The 26,182-nt window shown below is 38.8% G+C and overlaps 2 protein-coding genes across 2 annotated transcripts in view; both read left to right on the top strand.

Annotated features, from left to right (window-relative positions):
- The first annotated feature begins 161 nt into the window (after positions 1 to 161).
- On the top strand, positions 162 to 13,213 carry LOC143736548 (uncharacterized). The gene is made up of 6 exons (XM_077227241.1): positions 162 to 403; positions 3,847 to 4,034; positions 4,655 to 4,900; positions 6,780 to 6,907; positions 7,182 to 7,251; positions 11,912 to 13,213. The coding sequence occupies exons 1-6, from the start codon at positions 322 to 324 to the stop codon at positions 12,056 to 12,058; spliced, it is 861 nt and encodes a 286-aa protein (XP_077083356.1). The 5' UTR covers positions 162 to 321; the 3' UTR covers positions 12,059 to 13,213.
- Positions 13,214 to 15,103: 1,890 nt separating this feature from the next.
- Positions 15,104 to 26,182, top strand: part of efnb3b (ephrin-B3b) — a 91,140-nt gene continuing 80,061 nt past the window's right edge. The window contains exon 1 of the mRNA XM_077227599.1: positions 15,104 to 16,154. Within this exon, the coding sequence (XP_077083714.1) occupies positions 16,006 to 16,154 (149 nt within the window). The 5' untranslated portion in view covers positions 15,104 to 16,005. The remainder of the gene's footprint in view (positions 16,155 to 26,182) is intronic.

Here is a 26,182-nt window from a genome sequence, read left to right as displayed (position 1 = left end):
CAGTGGGAGGCTGCTCATGAAACACTTCCACACAATCAAACGCACACACACACACACACACACAATCAAACGCGCGCACACACACATGCTGGCAGGCATCTTGTCTGAAATCTCTTGGATCAAATCATTCTTGAATGTTAAGCAGCGCAGTCTGTTGTTTTGTTGTCCATGTTGCTAAGCGACCATCAGCAAGTCAAAGGCTGAGAGAAAAGACAAATCCCGAAAGAGAATGAGACGTGTTGGAGGGCAGGAAATTGTGAGTTTTTAAGAACAAATCTCTAGTGCTCCTGTGGACCAAGATTCAGTGTTTGTGAAGGCAAAATGTGGGACACAAGGTCTCTCGAGAAGATGGTGAACAGGACGACTCTGAGCACACAGAGAGTGCTCCACACACACATTCTGGGTGAGTGTAGCCTTAAAACCACACAAACATCCTCTCTCTTCAAGCCTTCATTAGCGCATACCAGGTCACATATAGGTTCCTCTCCAGTAGTGTAATCTGTATTCATGCCGAAGGGCAGAACCGAACATTTTCTGCCTCAGACAACCAGAGTAAAACTCACAGCAATCAGTGCCATCAACCTCCACACATCCAGCCTAATGACTCTGACATTTACTACCGCAGTGTCTGCTATTGGACTTTTGTCCAACAAACAGAGAAATGTAGGAAGAGAGGTCAAAAATTATTCTCAAGTTCATCCACAAAAATAATGAATGTATTTGAGAGAAACAAAAATATATAGCCTACTTGCTTAAAAGTTGCTCTTTCAGAACTCAAAGGTATATTTCACCCAAAGTCTCGAAGGAACAGTGTTGTGCAAGTTACTTCCAAGCTGTAATACATTATATATTACTTGTTACTGTTATTTAAAAGTAATTCATTACCTTACAATATTACTGTCTCAGAATTGTAATGCGTTACATTACTCCTGTATTACTTTTGAGTTACTTTCACCAAAATAACTACACAGAAGTAGAAGTTAACATTCTAAAATGACTAGGGCTGTAACGATATGCGATATGAAACCGAAATCGCGACACTCAGATCCATGAACCTGCAGAATGGCGACACACCCCTTCCAACTCCCAGCGTTATCCTTCCCGTCCAGATCCAATGCTACCACATCTTTAAATTACTATTAGTATTATTTGAAGTTAACTTAACATTATAAAATATGTAGACCTACAACACAAAACTAGTTGAGGATAAATTATTTAAAATTTGGGAATTCCAGCGTTATGGACATGACATTTGCAGACTTGCAGTCAAAACTTATATAATTATATAAATTCTCAGAAAATGCATTAATATCAAAATATTGAAACGTCTGTTTATCCATAGGCTCCTCCCAGAAAGGAGTCCAGACATTAGAAAAATATCAGTCTACACATGCGTTTTATATTTAATATTAGGGAAATCGACAGTCATATGTGACAAAAAGAAAAAACTTTAACTTTTAGGAGGCAACGATTTTTTTTTTGTTGTAATTCTGTGAATTACACTGCTCAAATCTAATGAAGAAGGGTTGGCTCTCCACAGAACATAAAATATTCATTTTATTTTATTTTTCGTGTTCGCATTTATGAGGAAAAAACAATGTTACAGACGTGACAGTTCTCCGTTACAGACGCGACCGCTCTGAAGCGGCACTAAAAGACTGCTATAAAACTTTCACAGACACCTTACACAGAAGACACGAAGCCTTTCTTTAAAGTGAATTTCGTTTTGTATTAATTGTACGGACCTGAAAAATATATCTATATTGAAATGTCTACTTGTAAACAGAACAATTCAAAACGAAAGAAAACAGACTGCTCTGCTTATGAAATGAAATGTGCATTTCTCTCTGGTGCATTCACTAGCCTACTGCGAAGATCGCGAGTCAACATCGACAACTTCATCTCGACTTTATTAATAAACAATCAACATGTCTCCTTGCTATATTTGACATATTCATAATCATTGCTTTTGCCGGTTCTTTGTGACAGCTTTTCGGTGCTTTATCGGCAGCGCCGCCGCCCTTACATGAACGCGTCACCACGGCATCAAAAACATGATTGCGTGATGAAAACATGAAAAATACCACATTAACATAGCCTAACTGTTTAGAAAGAAAACACAGAACGAATAGCCTAATGCGCATACGTCCATCTCGCGAATGTAGTCTTCTTCATGCCACCTTCACCATTAGCCGCTTTTCCTCTGGCCAGCGCGAGCACAGAGACCGAAATCATACCTCACGGCACTCCTGTAAAAAATAAATCGCTATACAAATATATCAGACGCTGCCATTTAGTCTTTAATTACAGACTTGGACACCACACGCGGCTATTGACTGACCACGAACAGGTAATTTAGCCTACTTGCATCTTTCATTCGTTAATGTCTGGCAGTCTTGCTGTTTTTTTTTTTTGTTTGTTTGTTTGTTTTACGATTAAAACTAAAAGTATGTTGTAACGCAAGCCTTACCGAACATGTACCGAGTAAAATATTACTGAAAATTGATTAGTAATGCCTTACACTACTGCGTTACAGCAAAACGTAATATGTTACTGTAATGCATTACTTTTGTAACGCGTTACTCCCAACACTGCGAAGGAATAGTTCACCCAAAAAATGAAAACTCATCATTTACTCACTTTCATGTTGGTCCAAACCTCTATTACTTTCAACAAATTCATACAGGTTTGAAACGACACGAGCATGAGTAAATTATGACAAAGTTTTCATTTTTGGGTGAACTCTATTTATGTTTCATGTGTTTTATTAGATGTTTCTTCTGAAATTCCTAACACTGTGTCTAAACACCTGACACAAGGGGCGTAACACAATGACAAATGCAAATCCAGCATGCCACATCTAGTGTGGACATATACAAGAAACAGAAATACAGGAACAAAGGTCGTAACAATCCTTAGTACTGGAAGCTACTTCTGATACAAAGGACTGTTACGACCTGCGTTTCTTGTATTTTTTCTGTTGCACTTTCTTTCTCTCCATTTTCTTTCTTGTTCTGTCTGATTTCTGATAGTTCCAATGATGGTGTGTACGATCGTCATTGGTTCTCCAGTCGAGGCGAGGATTTGCAATGGTTGCTTTGCCCTGGACAGCTTCTAGCGACAACGGCTGTGTCTGGTTTAGACACGGTGTAAAGCTCCTTGCACACTGAGTCTGAAATTCTCGTCCGAAATTTTTCGGCACGTTTACACAATGCCTCCGAAACTTTTTGTCGTCAAAAAAAAATTGGATAGGGATCAATTTTCTGCGTTTTTCCGCATTCGTAGCAAGCATTTCGAGAGGGGTTTTGACAATTCAGAGTCACTAAATGACGAATACGAAAAATGCATATGAAAATTTAGGATACATAAAAAGTAGACACAAATAAAACAACTGTTGACATTAAGAATAGAACTGTAAATGAAAGTGGACAACAGTTCTCAAATACTTTAGTATTGGAAGAATTTAATCTGAGATATTTGGAAAAAGCTCTTTATTACAGACTCGGGTATCTTTTCGAATCTGAGCACAGTTTGTGATGTTTCTCTTCTGAAACTTTAGAAAGAGTCATGTGGCTCTTTTTCCACAGGAGGAACATGTGGAAAGACTTAAACCAAAGTTTTCATTTGCTCTCTATTAAGTGTCCAGGATAACCGAGTGAGATATTAGAGATAACATTTATGGTTTTTCTTTCCTATGTGCATCTGAGACACTTCCTTATGAAGCATGCATAAGATCTTCCGTTTATAATACATATTTAAAAGTCATGTGTAATTTATATACGATTGTAATCAGTCACCACCTGTTGCAACCACTGACTCTCACGCTAAAACCACTTCTTCTTTCAGAACTAGGAGAACAGTTGTGTCCGTGGTCATCTCCCAACGCTAGAACAGACAACCACCTAAAATTGGCTCCAAACTTGGTCAATTCACGACCTGCGATTGGACGGGAACAGCCCCACCCCTCCGTCGTGGAGGAATTCAAGCAGTTGGCAGAGGAGGAGAAACGTGCTGCCCTTAAACTCCAAGAGGAGGTGAATATTTGTAATCCTCAAGTGAACCATGTCGAAAAAGTAATTAATACTGACATATTAGACTGTAACACTGTGTCTCCCGGAATTCAGAAAACCATATTTCAGTCTCCAGGGAAGCAGTCTCGAGAGATTTTATTAGGACTTGATTAAAACTTTCTGATAAAAAGACTCGGCTTCTAATTCAACTTCTTTTTCCCTGTCCAGTAGCAGCAGCGTAATCCTCGCTGCATCCGAGTGTCAGATTTAACGAATGATCCGGTTTCGACTCCAATGCCAGTAGCAGTCAAATCTTCGCCATTGTGTCAGAGAAATGAGAAGAGCTTTTGTAATAGGGTGTAATTGCTTGTGTAATTGCTCTCGAGGGAAAGCAAGCAGCAGCCAAACCCAAAGATGACTCTCCTCTTCATAAGCCCAGTACAGTTGTCCTGCCAACACTGATCATCCATCCATTTCTTCCTCCCCCTCCCTAACGTCCTCTGTCTCCTTGTGTTCTCTCTACCTCTCCATCTCCTACTTTTCGCATTCACCCCAACACCTTCATCATCTGTCCTTCATCCTTCTCTGTCCTCCTCATCCGTTTTCATCCCTTTTCCTCACGGTCTCTTCCACGTGTTCCCCAGAGTCTGCAGGCCCGGTTTCGGGAGGCCCTGCGAGCGCGGGACAGGCTGGAGGCTGAAACGAGGCGAGAGCTTCAGGTCGAGCTTCAGGCCCAGTTCAGAGCTCGTTGTGAAGGCCTGAAGGCTCAGATGGAGGAAGAGAAGGTCACGGCCGTAGGGGAAGCCTGTAGGATGCTGCGAGAACAGCTGAACAAAGAGGCAGAGGAGACCAGAGAGACAATAATACAAACCGTACGCGAAGAGACTCAGGTGAGTGTGTCTGTGGTCTTGTTTATCTTGATCTTTATTATTGGATGTTTGGTTCCCACAATAATAACCATAAACCTACAGTACATTGTGGTGAGGTCAGCTTCATAAGAGCACTAAATAATGTCTGGTTTGTATGTAAACATGTCAAAACATGTCTGTTATGTTTTGGGGCAATTCATACTTTGCAGTCACGTGACTACCATGGATACCTGGCGGGCAAAAAACGCTGAAAAAACAGCAAATTTCCAATACTAGCCTACAATCAATTATATAGTGAGGCTATTTTTTTTCCATAGCACATTAACAAAACATTTAATGACACTAATAACACTAAAAACAATACAATTACTAAATATTAATAATATCACTAAAATAACGAAACGATCCCGAGCTCTATATCATTTTAGTGATATTATTAATATTTAGTAATTGTATTGTTTTTAGTGTTATTAGTGTCATTAAACGTTTTGTTAATGTGCTATGGAAACAAATTAGCAGTCTTTAGTTCACGAACAGCACAACTCTGCCAACTGTGAAAATAAAAAGCAGCTTCAAAAACGACGTTTAAAAAGAAATATTCTTCTATTTTTTTACTGTCATTAATGTAGGTCCACAAGAGAAATATTAAGCCATTAAATTCGCTATACCGTTATATCCATCGTCGACTCCGAGAGAACGCGGCGTTAATGCAGCGACAGATGCTGAAAGCTCAGTCCCTTTCTACTTTCACTCTAAGGGAATGAGCGCTCTTACATGCACGGTCTTAACCCGATTATGCTGAATAATAGTGCATACAATCGTACAACAACTATCTGGCATGTCGTTTACACCTCAAAACACCAACTTGTGCATATTAAAACTGGCGACGTCCTGGGAAGATCCTTGATTAGTTTACTGGGTTTCCTTGCTAGAGAACGACGTTCTTGCCCGCCAGCCAGCACTTGTGACGTCACGTGCAAAGTATGAATAAAGTGCTGCAGTCGTGACGACAAAACACGGAAGACTAATTTGTCCCTCGATAACTTTTCAAATTATAAGTAAAATAAAGTCTGTAGTAAACATACAAAAGAAAATGATTGCACAATGTACAATTAGTTGATTTATTTTGCAATAATGTCCAGCTGACTATATTATGCTTTTACAGTAACGCAGCTGCTATAGCTACAAATAAATATTTTGACATGAAATACTGATTTGAGTTTAAATAAGGTAATAGTTTCACCTGTGTATCACTTCTAAGCTTCCACTAAGCAAATAGTTTTTTTTTTGGTTGTTTTGTCTAATTATTTTTTAAATTAGAGTCCTCATTGGTTTAGCAATAAGATGAAACCTGTAACAATATTATATTAAATTGAGATGCATATTGCCAGTTGCATCAAACAGACTATGAGCTAATCACAGAGCATTTAGCGGAGCTAATATTAAAGGGCTGAAAAAGGTGGAAATTTCATAGAATTTTTGAAATTGTATGACCCCTCAGGAATCCTTAATTAGAAACCATGGAAACAAACAAGGAACTAGAGCTCAGGGAAACGGGAACAGGGAAAACCAAACTAAAACACAATGACACTAAACAACCCTTACAGACAAGACAACAAATAGCTGTACATGACTGAATGATGTGCAGTGAACATTTCCATCAGGTTCTCTTGTAGTCAAATCAGACAATCAGGAAAAGTGCTAGATTTATTTAATAATTTGCTTCCATTAACAACTGATTATGATGCAATAACTGATTAACTGACTAACTACTAATTGATATACTGATATATGAGCCATTAGTTAAAGAAACAAAATCTGCACAGTTTAAAGTCTGACCAATCAGAACCACGCATTTCATAGTGAGTCATTCTGCTCATTGGCTTCCTCTGTCTGTCAGGAGTGTGTGAGGAGGTGTGTGCAGGACGCAGAGAGAAGTGTTCGTGAGGAGTGTGACATGAAAGCAGAAAGAGAGAAACGGGTCCTACAGGACACGCATGAAGAAGAGATATCTGAGCTACAAAACAGGCAAAAACACACATGAAACTCAGCCCAGATTCCTGTTGTGATGCATCTCAGCTATTCTCTTTCTCCTTCCCTCCTTTTGTAAATTTCATCAGTTTCTCTCTTTGTATCTTTCTGCCTTCTCCCTTTTCTACAGGAACCCTAGAATTTATAGATTTTGTTTCTGTCATCATCAACACTGCCTCTCCAGAACTCTTTTTATTTATTTTTTCCCCTCTTCACTGTAATAATGTATTGAAGTGGTGCATGAGCGTGTGTGTGTGTGTGTGTATTCCAGGCTCCAGCAGCTGCGAGACAGTCTGGAGCAGGCCTGCATGGAGAGCATTCAGTATGAAGCAGAGTTTAAGGTCAGCCCCTGTAATGAGGTCATCATGAATAAATGAACAGCTCTAAAACGGGACCTACTCGAACCCTGCATCTGCAACACCCTGCAACAAAATGACAGAATAACAGAACTCTCTCTCTCCTCCCGAGCCAGAACCTCCTCGGACGTTTGGTTCTTGTTGACTCTTTCTCCGCCATTGACGGAATTTTCTGTCATTTATGACGATGTTTTCTCTGTTAGACTGTAGGGGGCGCTATTATGCATCTTCTGGAATCGATCATGACCATTAAACAGCATATAAATCAAACTTCCTGATGTCAAACCCATGATTAGGTGCAGGACTGTGAAGCTTTGGGGGGTTCTGGGAAGCTTAGTCTCCGATTAGTTTTTGACAGCTTCTCAGTGTTTTGTTAATGATGTAACTTTTTTATTAAACTTACTCGCGCTCAAATGTTGATAAAAAAGAATGCATGAAGCTAAAATAAAGTGTTTTTAGAATTTATTTAATTTTCCTTAGCAGAGGCTTTGATCTCTGTTTTGATATACGGTATTGCATGTTCAGATATTCATACAACAAAATATTCTAGGGGCGAAAATGATCAGTTTTCGCAAAAAACTGGCGGGGAAAGAGTTATTAGTTTGCCCCCCCCCCCCCCCTACAAAAAATTTTTAGGATTTTTTTTCTACAATTTTGAGAAATAAACTCAGGATTGTGAGATGTTAACTCAGAATTTTTGATATAAACTCACAGTTGCGAGAAAACAAATCAGAATTGCGAGATTAAAAGGCGCAATTAGCTTTTTAACTTCTCTCTTTTTAAATTCCATGACAGAAAAAAAACAGAATTGTGAGATGTGAACTCAGAATTCTCAGGAAAAAAAATCAAATTTCTAGATGTAATATAAGTATTTTGATGGGGAAAAAGACAGCATTATGAGATGTGAACTCTCTCGATTGCGAATTTATAACTTTAAAAAGTCAGAATTCTGAGATTTAAACAAGCAAGTGAAACGAGTTTATAACCAGCAATTGTAACTCAATATAGCTCAATGTAACTCAATATAGCAATATAAACTCAAAAAGACAAAAATTCGTAATTACCTTTTTTAGGCCTCTTTATTTTTTAATTCTGTGCCGCAAACAAGCTTCCATACATTGGTGTTCCTTTAAGGTGTTGTTCTACGGGAGTGCTTGAGGGTGCTAATCACCCTCAGATGAAAGCAAGAGCACCTTACTGTAATACTATCATATTGACAAAACAACAAATCTGTGTTTGTGCTGTGAAGAACGTCAAATGTTTCTATTTGCAACGTGTTTTTGCAGCGGTTAGAAATATAGCCAATCACAGACATGTTTGTTGATCTCTTGAATGCAGTGGCCAATCAGAGGTGCTTAATCAAAATCTACTCAACATGCCAGAGTATTTTTGTTCAGTGCTGAGTTCTGCACACTTGCGAATCCTCTCATTAACAACGTGCGGACACGATGCAAGTAAGAACTATTCAGTCAGCTTCATTGATTATAGCAGAACTATTAACTGAGATGAGTGACCGATTCTTTGTGCGCATACTTGGCTATTGCTGCGTCCGAAATTGAATACTTCCCTACTATATAGTATGCGAAAAACAGTACGCTAGTATGTCTGAAAACATTGGATGGGTCCGAAATCGCATACTCTCTTGAGGGTACTTATTTTATATAAGTAATTACTTATAACTGAAGTGAGGGGTCCCCATTAGTATGCCAGTATAGTATGCCTGATCTAAATCTGTTCTCGCGATAACTTGTTGCTAACGTGAGCTGTTTTAGCGTTATGTAGAATGACTCATCTCTTCACCACACCGGAAGTAGTAGGTCATCCGGTACTTTTTACATTTTTATGAGTACTGTGAATTCAGACATACTTCTTTTGTCATATACTGATTTTTGCCTACTATATAGTCGGGAACAGGGCCTGAAATTAACACCTGACCACGCGCCAATGCGGGTGAATTTTGCAATTGGCGGGTGAAACTGTCAATCTACCTGCCACACTGGCAGGTAGCCAATGAGAATTGAGTGATTCAGTAGTTGTTGTTTTTTGCGTATGTCCGATAACATCAGCAATTTTAATTCAAGCAGCTGATTTCTGTGAATGCATGTAAAACGAAATGTATATTGCAGAACAGGGTGAAGTCAGTATATACATTAACGACGATTTGAGACAATTAATGTAAAACTATGTAAACGGTGCTCTGTGGCGCGGCAGGATTTTGAACAAGGTCCTGAGCCGTTGCTGGGCGCCGCGGACAGACGCTGAATGGCGCCGCTGGTGTGTGTTCACTGATAGAAAATAATGTGTTCGAATTTTAAAGACGTGGTTCTGCGCGACGCGACGACGCGTGCGCATCCGGTGTGCGACCCCCTTAAGAGTTATTATTACTTATAATGATTTCGTTAATAACTTGACAGCACTTAAATGTGTATTCTTACAACTTAAAGAACAATGTTTGTGTGATTTCTATTTTTCACCTTTATGAGGCAAAAAAAAAAAAAGGCTGGTAAAGAGTTGTGGCAGGTGGTCAAAAAAGTTAACTTCAGGCCCTGGTCGGGAACTATGCAATTTCGGGTCCAGCCATAGTGTTCGAAAACAGTAGGCGTACTCCGGGCAAGATTCTTAAGTCTGCATACGATGAACACTTTACTATCCCATGAGGCCACAGTAGAGGATTTATGAATGACAGTGAAGTGCCGCAACTGGCGCTGGTAAGTCACATGATAATGGCAACATGGCGGAAGTTAGTACGTCCGGATTACATTCATACTACCCATATTCCTATACATAGAGGGGAACATCATTTTTGGCCTACATCATAAAAATTGTCCATTTATTTATACGAATACCAAGAAATATGTTGCAGCAGTTTGTGTTTTGACTACACTTGCAAAATCCGTGATGGGACTAAGCTCGAACAGCTTCAGCGTCACCGACTTTTTATAGTACACAATCGCTGTCAATCAAAAGGAGATGCAGTCTTTCGACAGACCCTCCAATCATCACGCAGAAGCCCGGAGTCCAGCCCCGCCCACATAATCGCAGCATTTATCCAATGACCGTCTAGTTTCGAAGCACTGAAAAAAACTGTTCAAAGCAGCACCACTGAAGTCAATGGACGCTCGGCTTCAACAGGGAAATGCACTGTGACTCCGGGAATGAAGGAAATCGAGTCAGCCGACCTGCTATATAGCTGATTCTGAACAAACTCGCCTTCGACATGAACGTGTTCTAACGCATTTTTAGTCAATGAAATGTTAATACAATAGTACATATTTGACCATTCATTTTTTGACATTTGCAGTCTTAAAGAAATCCCCACTAGTGGAGAGGTTGCTTACACAGTACGTCTATGGCAAGCCGTTTTAGCTTAAATTGTTCCCAGCCTTACTCGTCGTAATTGCATTTTTACTAGTAAGAATTCAATTAGAGAGCTCTAGAAATGAATTTTTATAGTCGTATGTCTTCAATGATATCCATTGATTTTTAATTACGGAGCTCTACAATTGAATGGTTATTAGTAAGAATTACAATTAGAGAGAGCTCCAATATGGCAAGCCATTTTAGCTTAAATTGTACCCAGCCTTACTCGTCGTAATTGCATTTTTACTAGTAATAATTCAATTATAGAGCTCTACAAATTAATCTTTACTAGTAAGAATACAATTGCGGAGCTCTTTAATTCAATTACAGAGCTCTGCAATTATACATATCTTTAATTCATTTTTTTTTACTAGTAGCAATTAAATTAGAGAGCTCTGTAATTAAAAATGATGGAAGTCAATGGAGACATATGACTTGTAAAAATTTATTTGTAGAGCTCTCTAATTGAATACTTACTAGTAAAAATGCAATTACGATGAGTATGGCTGGGTACAATTTAAGCTAAACCGGCTTGCCATACTCTAATTCAATTCTTACTAGTAAAAAACGAATTAAAGATATGTATAATTGCAGAGCTCTGTAATTGAATTAAAGAGCTCTGCAATTGCATTCTTACTAGTAACAATTCAATTGTAGAGCTCTGTAATTAAAAATGAATGGAAGTCAATAGAGACATCACTAGTAAAAATTCATTTGTAGAGTTCTCTAATTGAAATTGCATTAAAGAGCTCTCTAATTGAATTAAATAGCTCTGCAATTACATTGTTGCTAGTAATAATCGAATAAGTGAACTCTCTAATCGTAACTGTTACTAGTAATAATCAAATTAGTGAGCTCTCTAATCGTAATTGTTACTAGTAATAATCAAATTAGTGAGCTCTCTAATCGTAACTGTTACTAGTAATAATCAAATTAGTGAGCTCTCTAATCGTAACTGTTACTAGTAATAATCGAATTAGAGAGCTCTCTAACTGAATTCTCACTAGTAAAAATGCAATTACGACGAGTAACGCTGGGTACAATTTAAGCTAAAATGGCTTGCCATATACATCTGCACTTTGCTAGATCCCCCTCAGTGATTTAATCCTGGAATCCGGCCTGGTTCCTTCCTCCCTGACATAATAAACAACAGTGTTGGCATTTGACCTTTGGCGTGAGGACGTTTCCATCTTTGGTCCTTATGAAGAATCCACCTGTTTAACTGACTGCATCTGTGCAGCTGTAATCGATTCAGCTTGTTGATGTGCTTCTGTTCCTCTTCCAGAAGGTGCAGGCGAGCTACAGGCGGTTTGTGGACCTGACGGACTCCTCCCTCCACTCGGATTACCTGTTAAAGCTGCGCAGACTCGGGAGAGAGCCAGGACTCATGGACACTGCGACACAGACCGATGAGATCAGCCCTCAACTGTGATCTTCTCACAGTCACACCACAGTGTCTGTCTGGGTATTTAACAGTGTCCTGCAGTGAGACGCGCTCGACTTTGTCTAAAGCCATTGTAAGCACTCGTCTATCGTTTTCTAGAAACTATAGCGTCATTTGTACTTTGAATATGTATTTGATGCACCACAGGTTTAAGTGAACTACAAAAGCTGTATGAGTTTCTTCTGTTGAACACACAAGATGATATTTCGAAGAATGTTGGTAATCAGAGAGACGATAGCCATTAACTTTCATAGTTGAAAAAAAAAATACTATGGAAGTCAATGGCTACCGTCAACTGTCTGATTATTACAAACATTTCTTTTGTGCTCAACAGAAGAAACTTATACAGGTTTGGAACAACATGATGGTGAGTAAACGATGACAGCATTTTCAATTTTGGGTGATCTATCACTTTAAAGAAATTATGTAAACCTTTATTCATTTGCCGTAATGATTTATCCTCCTTGGTCCCAAGATGGGAAACTTTACTTTTAGTTATGAAACATGTTAATTTCCTGTAATTTCCAGTATATAAAATGGTGTACTTTTGAAAATGAAATACAAACATTTTCATATATCATAATATTTTTAAAAAAGTGAGTACAGCTCATTCTCTGTTGAACTAACAGGTTAATCAGATCAAATATTGATATATAATTATGCATATTTAATACCCAATTAGTCTTTTTTACATTATAGTCTGATTGACACTACTGATGAACAACATATTAAATATGTAATAATTTCCTGGAGCAGCTTACATTGTTATTGTTAGACCTATTTTAATTACATTAACATACAATGTGACTAATGTTACTCACTGAATCCAAATTACATCAAAATTTCACTCGAAATTGTTGTTTAAAAAAATGCTTAAATGCCTTTTATCTTTTTTTGTGAAAGCAACTTTCTATGATTTAGAAATATGCACAAATATTACAGGAAAAAACTACAATCTAAAACGTATTGCTGCTAACTGTTGCTATACGCCAGGAAAATCTAAAACAAATGTATCCTTTTTACTAGACGTTAAAATGCCTGTTATTTATCAACTATTCTTTAAATGTCACATACTAATGCCATTTAAAAGTGTTTTGATTAAATGTAATGTCACTAACATAAAATAAAAATGACATTGATGGATTGATCGTTTTTTATAGTTGTATTACCATTACATAAAATTGATGTGGCTGTCCAAACGAGTGTCTTGATTTGCAGTGTGAGTGGACTGTAGTATCATTCCTTGACCACAGGGTGTCAGTGTAGGCAAGGCTTTAGTCCAGCGTTCACACGCCTCGGGTCCAATCCCATCGCTTAGTTCATAGTACACTTCTTAATTGTTGTTTTCAGATGTAATAGACAGGCATACAAACACAGTTAATTGCCGCTTTTTCACATCCGCAGAACGCAGAGAATCATTCCAGTTTCAATTGGACGGTAGAGATATTTATAAAACAAGCTCTTTATCGGATGCATATCTTACTACTAAGCTTGTCATTAGTGTCGTTACCACCAGCATGAAATGTTATTACATGCACCGTTACCAGCGAGCGCACCGGGGGCGCTGTGGCTCCGTAAGCCGTCGCTTCTGAATGCACAGCGATGATCGGTGTGATCGGCTGATTCACGATCATCATTTCAAACGATAAAGCAGCAGTCACACATTGTAGGCTACGTGTTCATAGACTATTATTATTTGTTTATGGACATAGAGAATCCTTTACGTGAGCATTGGGAAATATGTGTGCATGCATGGTATATGGATGTGTTCCTGACTGATGTGATTTAATAGCACCTCTACATGCGTAAAAAACAAATCCCCCAAAGAAAAATCCGCTCCGTTAGCGCGCACTCCAGCCGGAAGATGGGATTTTTCTTATTCGAGCGCGCACAGACCCCCCCCCCTCCCCCCCCCCCTCTATGGCAAGCCGTATAGACTTTTATTCATCCCAGGATATGAATTTTTCATAGCAGGAACTAGATTTCTACTAGTAACAATGGCAATTTTTTGACATCAGGAATAAAATTTCAACTAGTAAAATTTTACATTTTTGATATCGGCAATGACGTCATCACTCGCAGAAACACAAATTCATGATGACAAGAATTACATTTCAGCTAGTAAACACTATAATTATTGATATCTGTAATTACATTTTTAACTAGTTATAGGTCACTGCCATTCAAATTAAAAAATTTTGATATCAAGAATTGATTTCTTACCACTTCAAATATCACTTTTCAGAAATACAATTCTTACTAGTAAAAAACATATTTTTTTTGTATTTCAATAATTACATGGTTACTAGTGCAAATGTCTGTTCTTGATATCAACAATTGAATTGCTTCTAGTAAAAAAAACATATATTTTTATATCCATAATTTAATTGTCACTAGTGATAATGTTAATTTCTGTTATCATGAATGTGTTTGTTACTAAGAAAGACATTTTAAATATTTGAAATGACTAATTACTGATATCAGAAATACATTTTCAGATATCATAAATAACAAATGTAGCATGTTGAAATATATCAAGAATTAACATTTCAGCTAGTGAAAATTTAGTTCTTGATATCAGGAATTTATATTTTTTCTAACAAAGTAATTATTGATCTAAAGAATTATGAGTTTTACTAGTAAGAATTGTATTTCTGATATGTGAAACTGGAATTTCAACTAGTAAGAAATCAATTCTTGATATCAACAATTGAATTTGAATGACAGCCTATGGTAACATTTAACTAGTGAAAATACAATCTTTTTACTAGTTTTTGATAATAAGAATTTGCATTTCCGTGAGTTATGACGTCATTGTTGATATCAAGAATTAACATTTTTACTAGTGGAAATATAATTCCTGATATCACGAATTAGCATTTTAACTAGTGAAAATTTAATTGTTGATGATATCAAGAATTAAAATCCTGGGGATGAATAAAAGTCAAAACGGCTTGCCATACTGGCTCTCTCTCTCGCTCTCTCTCTCTCTCTCTCTCTCTCTCTCTCTCTCTCTCTCTCTCTCTCTTTCTCAAACAACTCAGTCTGTCAGTGTGCGCTGAGCGTTAGGAACAAGTCTCACTAGTCGGATTTGCAGCCAGTGAGAGAGACACATCGAGAGAATCCAAGCAGGACAGACGAGAAATGAACTATCTAATGACTTGCCACATCCGAGCACATTCTCAAATACCCTGCAACCGAAACCCATGAATAAGGATTGCAACATTTTTCCTCCCTGGAAAATCTGGCAATAATTTTGTCAGTCTCGACACATTTGTAAATTAGTTTTCATGCTTGCTTTTAATTTGCATTAATTAGTTTTGCCTTTAAATTTTTTTGCATTAAACATTTTTTTCCCGTTAATTATCTGGATTGGAACATTTCATTTGTGTATGCGGAATTACTGGAATCGCAGAGGCAAGCAGGAAAATCCAGTAGGAGAGCAAGAGGTGAGGAAGAGAAGCAGCGAGATCTGTCCAGCATCAACATGTTCTTCTGAAGAGGAGAGGAAAAGCTCATTCCCAAACATCATCCATCTACCATCGCATTCCCGTCCTAATTCGTCGGAGAAACAGAATGAAGTGGGAGTGAAAGGGAATAGGAAAGATTGGTCCAACGCCTTGGAAAAAAAATAAGCATCAGGAATTTCTGGAAAAGTAAACTCTTTGCACGCAAAACGGCTGTGGGGATTGAATTGGGCAGGAGTTTAGTCCACGAGCTACTTTTCCCTAAAGACGATTTTTTTTTGAGTGTGGAAATCTCTGCTTAAATCCATTAGACTGCACCTTTGTTTAATCTAATCTCCCGTGTTTAGCAGATATTCATGCAGGCTCCCCAAACACGTTGTTCCTGAATCACACTGACGGATTCACCTGAACGCTTTGTTCCGAGTCCAGAGATCTCCATCCTCTGAGAGAGTATCCCACACAGATTTGATGGGAGTAAATAGAAGGAATTCGGGATTTCAAATGGCGAGTCGAGGCTGTGAAAATGGATTGGGAATTCTGCTGATATTCTTAGTGGATTTACTCGGGATCACAGCGACCAACATGGAGCCCATCTACTGGAATTCCTTGAACAAAAGGTAAGAGCCGCAACTAAAGGCATTGGGCACGGCGTTTATTCCCGTTTCTGTGCGTTGGAGACACTCAAAACGCCTCGTGTTTTCGCACAAATCGTTGAAGGACGGCTATGAAATGTCTCTCACAGGGGGAAAGAAAGCTGTTAAGCGCTATTACACCGACCAGACCCTTAGTGGATAATCATGAGTCTGCAGAAGTTACGAGCATCAATGTCGCCAGACTAATAAATGCCACATTTCATTGACGGTGTGCGTTGAGGAATTTTACGACAGTAGCCGCCGTTGTTTATTATTTCACTGGCTCTCCTTCAGATACGCTCCAGTTAGATTGGCATGAGTTTTAGTTGCTCAAAACCAAGCATTTCAACCCATAAACAATGTAACCTTTGTGGAAATGTTCTTGCTAAACTTGTGAGAATGTGTAGACTTCCTCGAGACTATTTTTAGTCACCAACTTCTCTTCTTGTCATTGGAGCAAAACAAAATATGTTCTGGCAAGGTGGTACGCTTTCACTTTTCGTGACCCCTATTTACAACAGCTTGGTAAAATATAAAAAAAATATACATGGAAACAAATGCCTCTGCACTTTTATTTAGCCTATAGTTGTCAACTCTATGTAAACTCGAACTTTAACGTCTGAGCCTAGGCTACAACTTAAGTTTGAAATGAAATTGAAAAATGTAAACTGGTGGACTATTTAGCAACTTCTCTGCTGTCAAGACAGTTAAAACAAAAGGAGGTGTCAGTTTTCACTCTTACTCGACACCTTCCAGTGGACTAGTTAGCGTAGAGACACCTGAAGCGAAAAGTTTTACACGCAAGTGTTAACTTAAGATGGTCAATCAGTCCCGTTTCGCACTGCAAAATTTATTACTCCAGTCACGGAGGTGACACGATTTTCCATGCCGCAGGAAGGAATAGTGTGCAATTTACGACTAGATTTATCGTATATGTATCGGTAAATAAGGGGGAGGTTTCTGCAACCCAGCAACTGTGAATTAATTTAGTGGGGAGGCAAAGAAACCAATGCAAACTGCGTGTCCGGCACATAAACGACGATTTATTGCTGAGCAGACCCTTTCTTTCTTTCGCCCTTCTGTCATTACTGGGCTTGTTTAAATGGACACCCGGCGTCGTGGGAGCACTTGTGTGCCCGGTCTAAATCGGTATGTGGGTTATGAGGGGCTATTAGTGGTGCCACGAGCTCTTGAAAGACGAATAGGTTTTTAATGCGTCCATGTGGCGCATATACCGGGCTATGCGCTTCAACAGATGCTGCTGGGGGGTGGAGGGGGTTTATTCTGTCCCAGTGGCCGTTGGCAGACGCTCTTAATGAGGGTTCTTGTCGGTGTTGCTTGTGTTAATCTAGCAGGGGTTTGTGGGACCTCATTTGAAGCGGGTGCGCGCGCAGGTGGGGGTCTGTGAACGCGCGTTTTCTCTGCTTGACCTTTACCTGGGAGTGAGACGCATTGAACACCTCTCATAATCGTTTTTAACAAATTCAATCAATTGTAATCGATGTAAATCGATTTAAAGCGATCAACAGTGAGTGCTGGTTTTCTCACGGCTTTTGTTGCACTTTAAATGTTCTGAATTTACTTCATTTCACTGTGGAAAACTCACAATTTAGGGAAATGGCATTTTGCTAAAAGTGTACATTGGAGTCCGTGTTCAATTGTCATTGATGTAAGTAGGCTATGTAGCCTATAGCAATTACTGGTAGATTGAAATGTGTTTTTCCCCTGCTATGCCATTGGTTGGCTAATGCATAATGATAGCAAATGTACCTAAAATGCTGACGATGCACAAACACTTTTATTGGCTTACTAAGTTACAATCGAAAAATTAAATCAGAAATCTATTTTCTGACATTCTATTGAATTGGCAAATGAAGCAGCGGCTCATGTCGTAAATCTCAAATTAGCCAAATATCGGCAGATTAATCTATAATCCTAATATTTAGGCTAATTAATCCGAAATCCTACATATTAAATCTTTCCCCGCCATTGACAGAAATTTCCATCTTTATGAGACAACGCTTTCCCGCCATTGATGGAAATTTCCGGTTTTCCATGTTTTCACTGTTATATGCTATAGGGGGCGCTATGACACATCTTCTGAAAGAGTACTGAATCTCCTGATCAAAAGACATGTGAAGAAGAAGCAGAAACAAGCGATATCATATGTAATCATTGGCACAACATAACACAATCCTCAAAATTAAAAAGCATATAAATCAAAACTGCCTAATGTTACCGAATGAAATGTCGACCCAGGACGAGGTATAGGACTGTGCAAGATCAACTCCATCTGTTTTTATTTTCATCCTGAATCTGATCCAGATCCTTGTCTTTGACAAAAACGCGTTTTCTCAGCTTTTTTTTAATGAAACTTACCCACATTCAGGTGTTGATAAAAAAAGAATGCATTACTGGCTAAAACACGTTCTTTTGTTTAAAAACAGATGCTCTGTTCTTTCTGTTGATACAGGCTATTGCATGACAACAGAATATTATGGGGGATATGAAAATTTTGTGAAAATTATCAAAAATGCTGCCGGTGACTCGCAAATTTTAAGAAAACACAGGTGAAGAAAAAGTTAAGCACTTTAAATTACATATTAAGTTATGCTCTTGTTTATTTGTAATAGTCACTCTCATTGTGTTACCTGGTAGCATGAACACTGTAATGTAACGTGTGCTTTCTTTACGTATACACAAACACTATGCACTATGCAGTATGAGTTTCTCTGCTCACGCCGATGCAAACTTACAAGACATCTGCACCGCGTGTTTTTGCTCCAGGCTACAGGAGTCCGCACTGTTCGCACTAAAAGTAGCAGTACGAAGGTTACATTGTTGGCAGTGCTGTATATTTAATAGGGATCAGTGAACCTGTTCTTTGAAGATGAGGGCCTGCACCTGTAGAATGTTTTATTCACTTATCTATATCCATCACTTCTATGCTCCGTCTCGGCCTCTCACGACGGCGCTGCCACTCTCCTCCACACGCCAAATTACAAACATGTGTAGCTTTCAGAGGAACCAAGAAAGAGCTGAGGAGTGATGGGAGGAGTGAGGGAGCGAGAGATGAGGGAGGAACAGCAGGGCGCATCCTTAAATGTAAAGAAATCAATATCTTCTAAGCCATGAATGTCAGTTTGAGTTAGGCTTAAGAAAATGCAAGTCCAGCACAAAGATCACCTTGAAATCGTCTGCTCCGCGGGGGAAATCTATAAAGCAAAAATTGTGTTTGTTCATGGACACTTTAATGTAATTTCGGTATGTATATTTAATTAAGTGTGCGTAGATGAAAAATGGTTTCTGAAGTAGAAACCTCTTTTCTTTTTTTTCAGTAAAGACTAATGGTGTTTCTCTACGAGCCAGCTTGTCTGGGAAGCGTCCTTCACCTTCTGACATTCACACCCCCTGATACATTGTTTACACACAAGAAAGACAAAGTGTGTTTGTGTGTCCTTGGTTGCCGGCGCTCTCTGGATGAGCAAACACATCTCTGACTTGTGTTCTGGGGCGGTCAGCGAGGGCCATGTGACTCTTACAATCGGCCATGTTAAGACGCTGGTTGGGTTATTGGATCCCAAATGGTTGTTAACGGTTCAGAAGGTTTCTGTGTTCAATCACGGTGCGTTTGGGTAATTGCGTTTCAGAGATTCAGATCCTGCTCAGACCTGTGGGGGGTTTTCCGATAATGAATTCAGACGAACAATTGCGGGTAACTGTAAGGATTTGTGTGTTATCATAAATGTCACAGGGTCTGTGACTGTGTGTGTGTGTGTGTGTGTGTGTGTGTGTGTGTGTGTGTGTGTGTGTGTGTGTGTGTGTGTGTGTGTGTGTGTGTGTGTGTGTGTGTGTGTGTGTGTGTGTGTGTCTGTGTGTGTCTGTGTACATGCGATGGGCCTTTTGTATCAGCGCTCTCTCTCAAAGAAATATGTTACCCCCGCTGGATTTTTAATAATTAATTTAGCGTAGGCTAATTAGGCTTGTATAGAAGCGCTAGTTAGCCGATCACGGGCTTAAGAGGAGGAGGGATATGAGGGAAATTTCGGGAGGGATGTCCTTGGGAGAAGATATCAGTGTAGACTCGATCTCAATAGGTCACTGGCATGTTGTGTTCAGAAAGTCCTAATTTGTAAGTCGCTTCTGCTAAATAAATGTCAATGTAAAAACAAAAATAGGAACTTATTTTTGTCATGCTTGCGAATAGAGGTTTGAATCCGTGTTAATTTGCTGAATTGCTGATCCATTTAAGCTTCCTGACTGGATTCAGCTCTTTTGGTCAAGGGAAATTCGGTTTTATTTCGGGAGTTTTAATGCTCAACTGTGTGTGCAGAATCACCGTGGTCTAAAAGAAGGAAGAGAGAGTCTGCTTTTTTTGTAGAGTCTGGTGTTATGGTAAAAATTTTGAAAGTTGAAAATAGAAATATTGAAATTATTTATGATTTAATTATGAAATATTACAATTTAATACATTTTAAAATGCAGTTTATTCCTGTGATCAAAGCTGAATTTTCTGCATCATTACTCCAGTCTTCAGTGTCACCTGATCCTTCAGAAATCATTCTAATATGCTGATTTGCTTCTCAAAGAAACATTTCTTATTATCGAAATTGTAATCAATTGTGCTGCATAATATTTTTATGGAAACCGTGATGCACTTTTTTTCAGGATTCTTTGATCCTTTGATTTGGCATTTAAAAAAAACGTTTTAACATTATAAATGTTTTACTGTGACTTTTGATCAACTTGACGTGTTCGTATTACTGAATTAAAGTGTTCATCATCCGAACAGATCTTAATTTACAAATAATTTGTACATGTAGAGGCATCCCTGTGGGAAAGTTTTCTTTTGAGTGGGTAGGGTTAGGGTTTGTCATTATTAATAGCTTTGTTTAAAAATGTTATCTCCTCTTTTAGATAGCTAAGTAAACAAGTGTGTGTGTGTATGAAAGGTGTGTATGGCATGAAGTAGCGTTTGAGCTCTTATATGGCATCAGCTCAGTACCCTGCAGTGAGAAATAGGCAAAACTGTGAGTGTGTGTGTGTGTGTGTGTGTGTTTGTGTGTGTGTGTGTGTGTGTGTGTGTGTGTGTGTGTGTGTGTGTGTGTGTGTGTAGCAGAGGCTGCTGGAGGTTTTACGAGCTCTCAGCAACAGGAGCTGTGAAAATGGCTCTCAGCTGATGTGGCACAATAACTGCGACCAGCCTGCAGACCAGGCGCGCACACACACACACACACACACACACACACACACACACACACACACACACACACACACACACACACACACACACACACACACACACACACACACACACACACACACACACACAAGGCATTATAATGGGGAACAATGGCGCCTTCCCTGCGGAGACAGCCAGAAGTGTGTTCAGGGGCTGTGTGATGCAAATATAAGGAACACATGTTTACACAAACACACTTCTGTGTGCTGAAAAGCATCCAGACTTTTGTGGGGCGATAATTTAAGCTGTTTTGAAATAATTGAAAGGAAGTAGATTGTCACACACACACACACACACACGCACACACGGTTTGATTGTTAAACTCATGCTGACGTGTGGGGAACGGTGTGTTTCTGAGAGCGGGCCTCCTAAACCTCTGCAGCTTGCTACGTGTGTGTGAGTGTGTGTGTGTGTGTGTGTGTGTGTGTGGTCTAGCTCTGAGGATCTCTCATCACTCTGTGTTTGTTTGAATCTGTGTATTTGTGTGCGCAGGTTAGTGATGACAGTTCTCGGAAACTGGGCCTCCTGACTTCAGCCGTAATATTCAGCCGAAGAGCGAACACGTAAACAAAACAGAGAATCAGTTCAACTCATTCGCCACCGTCTTCCTCCGTTTGGTTATTTCTTTTAAAGTCACGCTTTAGTCAATAATTGTATCCCTTAAAACTCATCTTTGATCACCAAAATCACATATTAAAACATTTTTTCATTAAAAAAAAAAATCCTTCATGCCTTAAAATAGCTTGACTGTAACTCTTCACCCTTGCCTCATTTAGCAAACGCGGTTCTATGAATATGCAAATGAGCCCCGCCTCCACGCACTCACCCAGCTCAGAGATCCACTCGTTGACGATCACACGTTTCTGATTGGTTACAAGGTAGTTTGTGACGTCAGAAACACCGGCGATTTCAAACTGCATTTTTGAGACTGTCTTTGGTTCACTGCAGTTTTAAAGAGAAAAAACTCAGCAATGGTGTTTACTTATGAATTTGCACATGGTTTGTCTTCAAGCATATTAAAACACCAGACAGACATATAAACAACATTAAAAGCTTGATTTTCACCACCAGGGGACTTTAAGCGTAATAAAGCTGATCAGGGTCTGTCCTCCTGCTGCTACAGATGTTAAGACCTTCACTTCTGTTCTCACTCTCTTTCTTTCTTGGCTAATTCCATTCACTGGTTTAAAGGGTCACATGAGCGTTGGGCCGCTGTGTATTTGTGTGTGATTTGGTTTGGTCTCACACACACCGCCTTCACAAATTAGGATCATCCTCTCCTGCTGCCATACGCTCCAGCCAGGGTCAAAGAGACACACACACACACACACACACACACACACACACACACACACACACACACACACACACACACACACACACACACACGCACACACACACACACACACACGCACACACACACACACACACACACACACACACACACACACACACACAGCTCTGGGGACTCTCTCTTTTCTTCCTTCCTTAATTTCTTCCCTCCTTCTTTACTTCTTCATTTTCCTCATTTTATTCTTTCTTTCCTTCTTTCCTTCATTTCTTATATCCTTCACTTCTTATTTCCTTCATTCCTTCTTTCCTTCCTTCATTTCTTCATTCTCTCATTAGTTCCTACCTTCCTTTCTTATTTCCTTCTTTTCTTATTTCCTTAATTTCATCTTTCCTTCTTTCCTTCCTCCTTTCTTTCCTCCCTTCCTCGTTAAGTATCATGCAATCTGGTCAATTTTTTAAAGAAGAAGAAATGAATAGTTTTATTCCGCATGCAGGGTGCATTAAATTGATCAAAAGAGACAGCAAATACATTTTTAATGTTAAAGGTTTATATTATAAATGTTTATATTTCAAATAAATGCTGTTCTTTTGAACTTTGTATTCATCAAAGATCACTGTTTTCAACATTGATAATATTAAGAAATGTTTCTTGAGCAGAAACCACCGGCAGATTTACTTGGTTTCCTCTTCTGGCTTCCTCTTTTCTCTGAGTTAGATGAACTTAAATAGTCTGAGGAAATCTTTCATGTTCTTATAGATTAGCTTTTATTGACTTCCCTTGCCTCTCTGCATGCCTTCTGATCTGGAATCAGCTCTGATATGGCAAACTATTGATCGGCAAGTTGTCAGATGTAAGTGAATGGGAGCTCAGATCTGTGTGAGATAGCACTATTTACTCTATACAGTACCTTGTTTTTCTAGTAGTTAAAATCATAACTGCGCAATAATAATGCGAGGATACAGACCGTCTGAGGTCAGTTTGGCTGGTTGTGTTTAGGATCAGATATCTGTGTGGTTCTGCGGGCTGAAGGTGACTGAACTCAGAGCTGTAAACCGGAGCGACTGACAGACTCATGGAGCCAGACTTCATTTGCATCGTCGTCTCTTTAGTTAAGAACACACACAGTCAGAAGACAGGAGAGGAACTGCGGTTATCAACGGAAACTGGGACATCTGCAGTTGTATTCAAAGCGTACACAATGTGCAAACCTTTCCTGTCCTCGGTGGCGTCTGACTGTGCCGTTGTAGTGATAAGTGTTGTCTGATTTTGACTGAGGCTCTATGATTTGTGTTAATGCCTGTGCTAAAAAATACAGTGTTTGTGTACTTGGACCTCTAAATTCTCTCTCTTTACGAAATCCTCCTGACCAATTAAATAAAATTAAAATATACGAGGAACAAATACGGGTTTGTGTGTTAAGGAAGACCAAATATAGATGTATATTTACTATCGTTCAAAATAATTAATTTAGTCACATTTTAGATTAGGGCCTTATTCTCACTATTAACTATGACTTTAGCCTCAAAAACTCCTAATTACTGCTTATTAATCTTTAGTAAGGTAGTTGTTAAATTGAGTTGGATTAAGGGATGCAGAATAAGGGATTGATATGTGCTTTACGTGCCGGTTTCACAGACAGAGCTTAGATTAAGCCAGGATTAGGCCTTAGTTCAGTTAGGGCATTTAAGTAGCTTTATAAATGTGCCTTAAAATATGCACACCAGTAATGTTTCTTCGAAGATATGTCAGTGCAAGTTGCTTTCAGTTAAAACAGCCCAAACATGCATTTTAGTCTGAGACTAGGCTTAAGCCTTGTCTGTGAAACCGTGGGAATAAATACTAATAAACAGCCAATATCTTAGTAATATGCATGCTGATAAGCAACTAGTTAGTAGTGAGAATTGGACCCTAAACATACATTATATTCAGCAAGAATGCATCAAAATGGCAGTTAAAAATAGTTTTAAGTAAATGGTTCTTTTTGAACTTTCTATTCATCAAAGAATCCTGAAAAAAATATGAAGCTGTATGACTGTTCCCAACATTGCTTAATAATACGAGCTGCATATCAGCCTATCAGAAAGATTTCTGAAGGATCATGTGACACTGAAGACTGGAGTAATGATGCTGAAAATCCAGCTCCGATCACAGGAATAAATTACGTGCTAAAATATATCATAATAGAAAATAGTTATTTTGAATTGTAATAATATTTCACAATATTACTGTTTTTTATATGATCAAATAAATGCAGCTTTGATGAGCAGAAGAGAATGTACTGACCTCAAACTTTTAAACTGTATTTATTTTCTTAATATTTATTTTACAAATCTGTCCCCCAATCCTCTCAAGTAAGTGTGTAAGTGAGCAAAAATGCCCTAGCGTGTGTGTAGGTGTGACAGTTTGTAAGTGTCAGTTAGGGGGCCTGGGGTTTGACGTGACCTACTTACAGAGTGTGAGAGATGGTCAACGGATCACGACCCCGAAGGCTTCCTGCCTCACACACACACACACACACACACACACAGGCAAAGAGCGCAGTACTCACAGTTGGTGACAGCACCAGGGCTAACGAGAACACACAACCCTCCCACGACTCCTCACACACTTCAGCAAGAAGAATCCGTCATGTTAGGAAACATAAACCAGTCCCACCAGCCGCGCTGTTTCCTGCTATTGTCATTGATCGCTTTTTTAGATGGACAAAACAAATCACGGAGACTACAATTACTACCGTCAACAGTTGCAATCAGGGCTGAATCAGTTCCCTTATCCAAACATGAACAATCTGCCATCGCTTAATCACCCTCATGCGTTTCAAAACACACATGACTTTCTGTCTTCATGGACATTTCCCAGGCGAGGCTTAAGCCTAGTCTCAGACTAAAATGCATGTTTGAGCTGTTTTAACTGAAAGCAACTTGTACTGACATATCTTAAAATATGTCTCAAGATGCACATCAGTAATGTTTTTTTCTAAGGTACGTTGAACTAATTGAACTAAGGCCTAATCCTGGCTTAATCTAAACCCTGTCTAAACCTAAACCCGGGTCTCAGTATATTATAGAATGTACCATATCGGTTATCAGCCAATATTAGTGTTTATTTGGATATATATACTTTATATTTATTTAAAATAATTTTTAAAAATGTTTTTCATAATTATTTTATACTTTTGATATAATATTATAGATATATTAACACCAAGCTGTTTTTTATTTAATAATACATGATATTATTAATATTTAATTTTAGGTTAATTAGGGTCAGCCTGAATTTTAATATCGATGCATTCCTACTCTTTTTTCAGAATAGGCTTTGAGACTGTTAAACTTTTGTCAAGTATGGCAAAAACTTTGTTCACACAACTTGTGGGCTTTACATTTAAAATAAAAAAAAGCTATATCTTTGTGTATGAATATTTTTTATGAAGTCCTACTTTGCTGTTTAATGTTCTGCTGTAGCTCTTAAATCTCG

This window comes from Siphateles boraxobius, unplaced genomic scaffold, assembly GCF_051911475.1.
Source record: "Siphateles boraxobius isolate OS27281-9 unplaced genomic scaffold, OSU_SipBor_1 130, whole genome shotgun sequence".
In the NCBI taxonomy this organism is placed as follows: Eukaryota; Metazoa; Chordata; class Actinopteri; order Cypriniformes; family Leuciscidae; genus Siphateles; species Siphateles boraxobius.
This window is presented reverse-complemented; position numbering and strand designations above follow the sequence as displayed.

Excerpts from the sequence above, each read along its gene's own strand:
- LOC143736548 (XM_077227241.1), top strand. The coding sequence starts at position 322 with ATGTGGGACACAAGGTCTCTCGAGAAGATGGTGAACAGGACGACTCTG. Across the intron at positions 4,035-4,654 it reads CCCTTAAACTCCAAGAGGAG|AGTCTGCAGGCCCGGTTTCG; the intron begins GTGAATATTTGT and ends CGTGTTCCCCAG. Across the intron at positions 6,908-7,181 it reads ATATCTGAGCTACAAAACAG|GCTCCAGCAGCTGCGAGACA; the intron begins GCAAAAACACAC and ends TGTGTATTCCAG.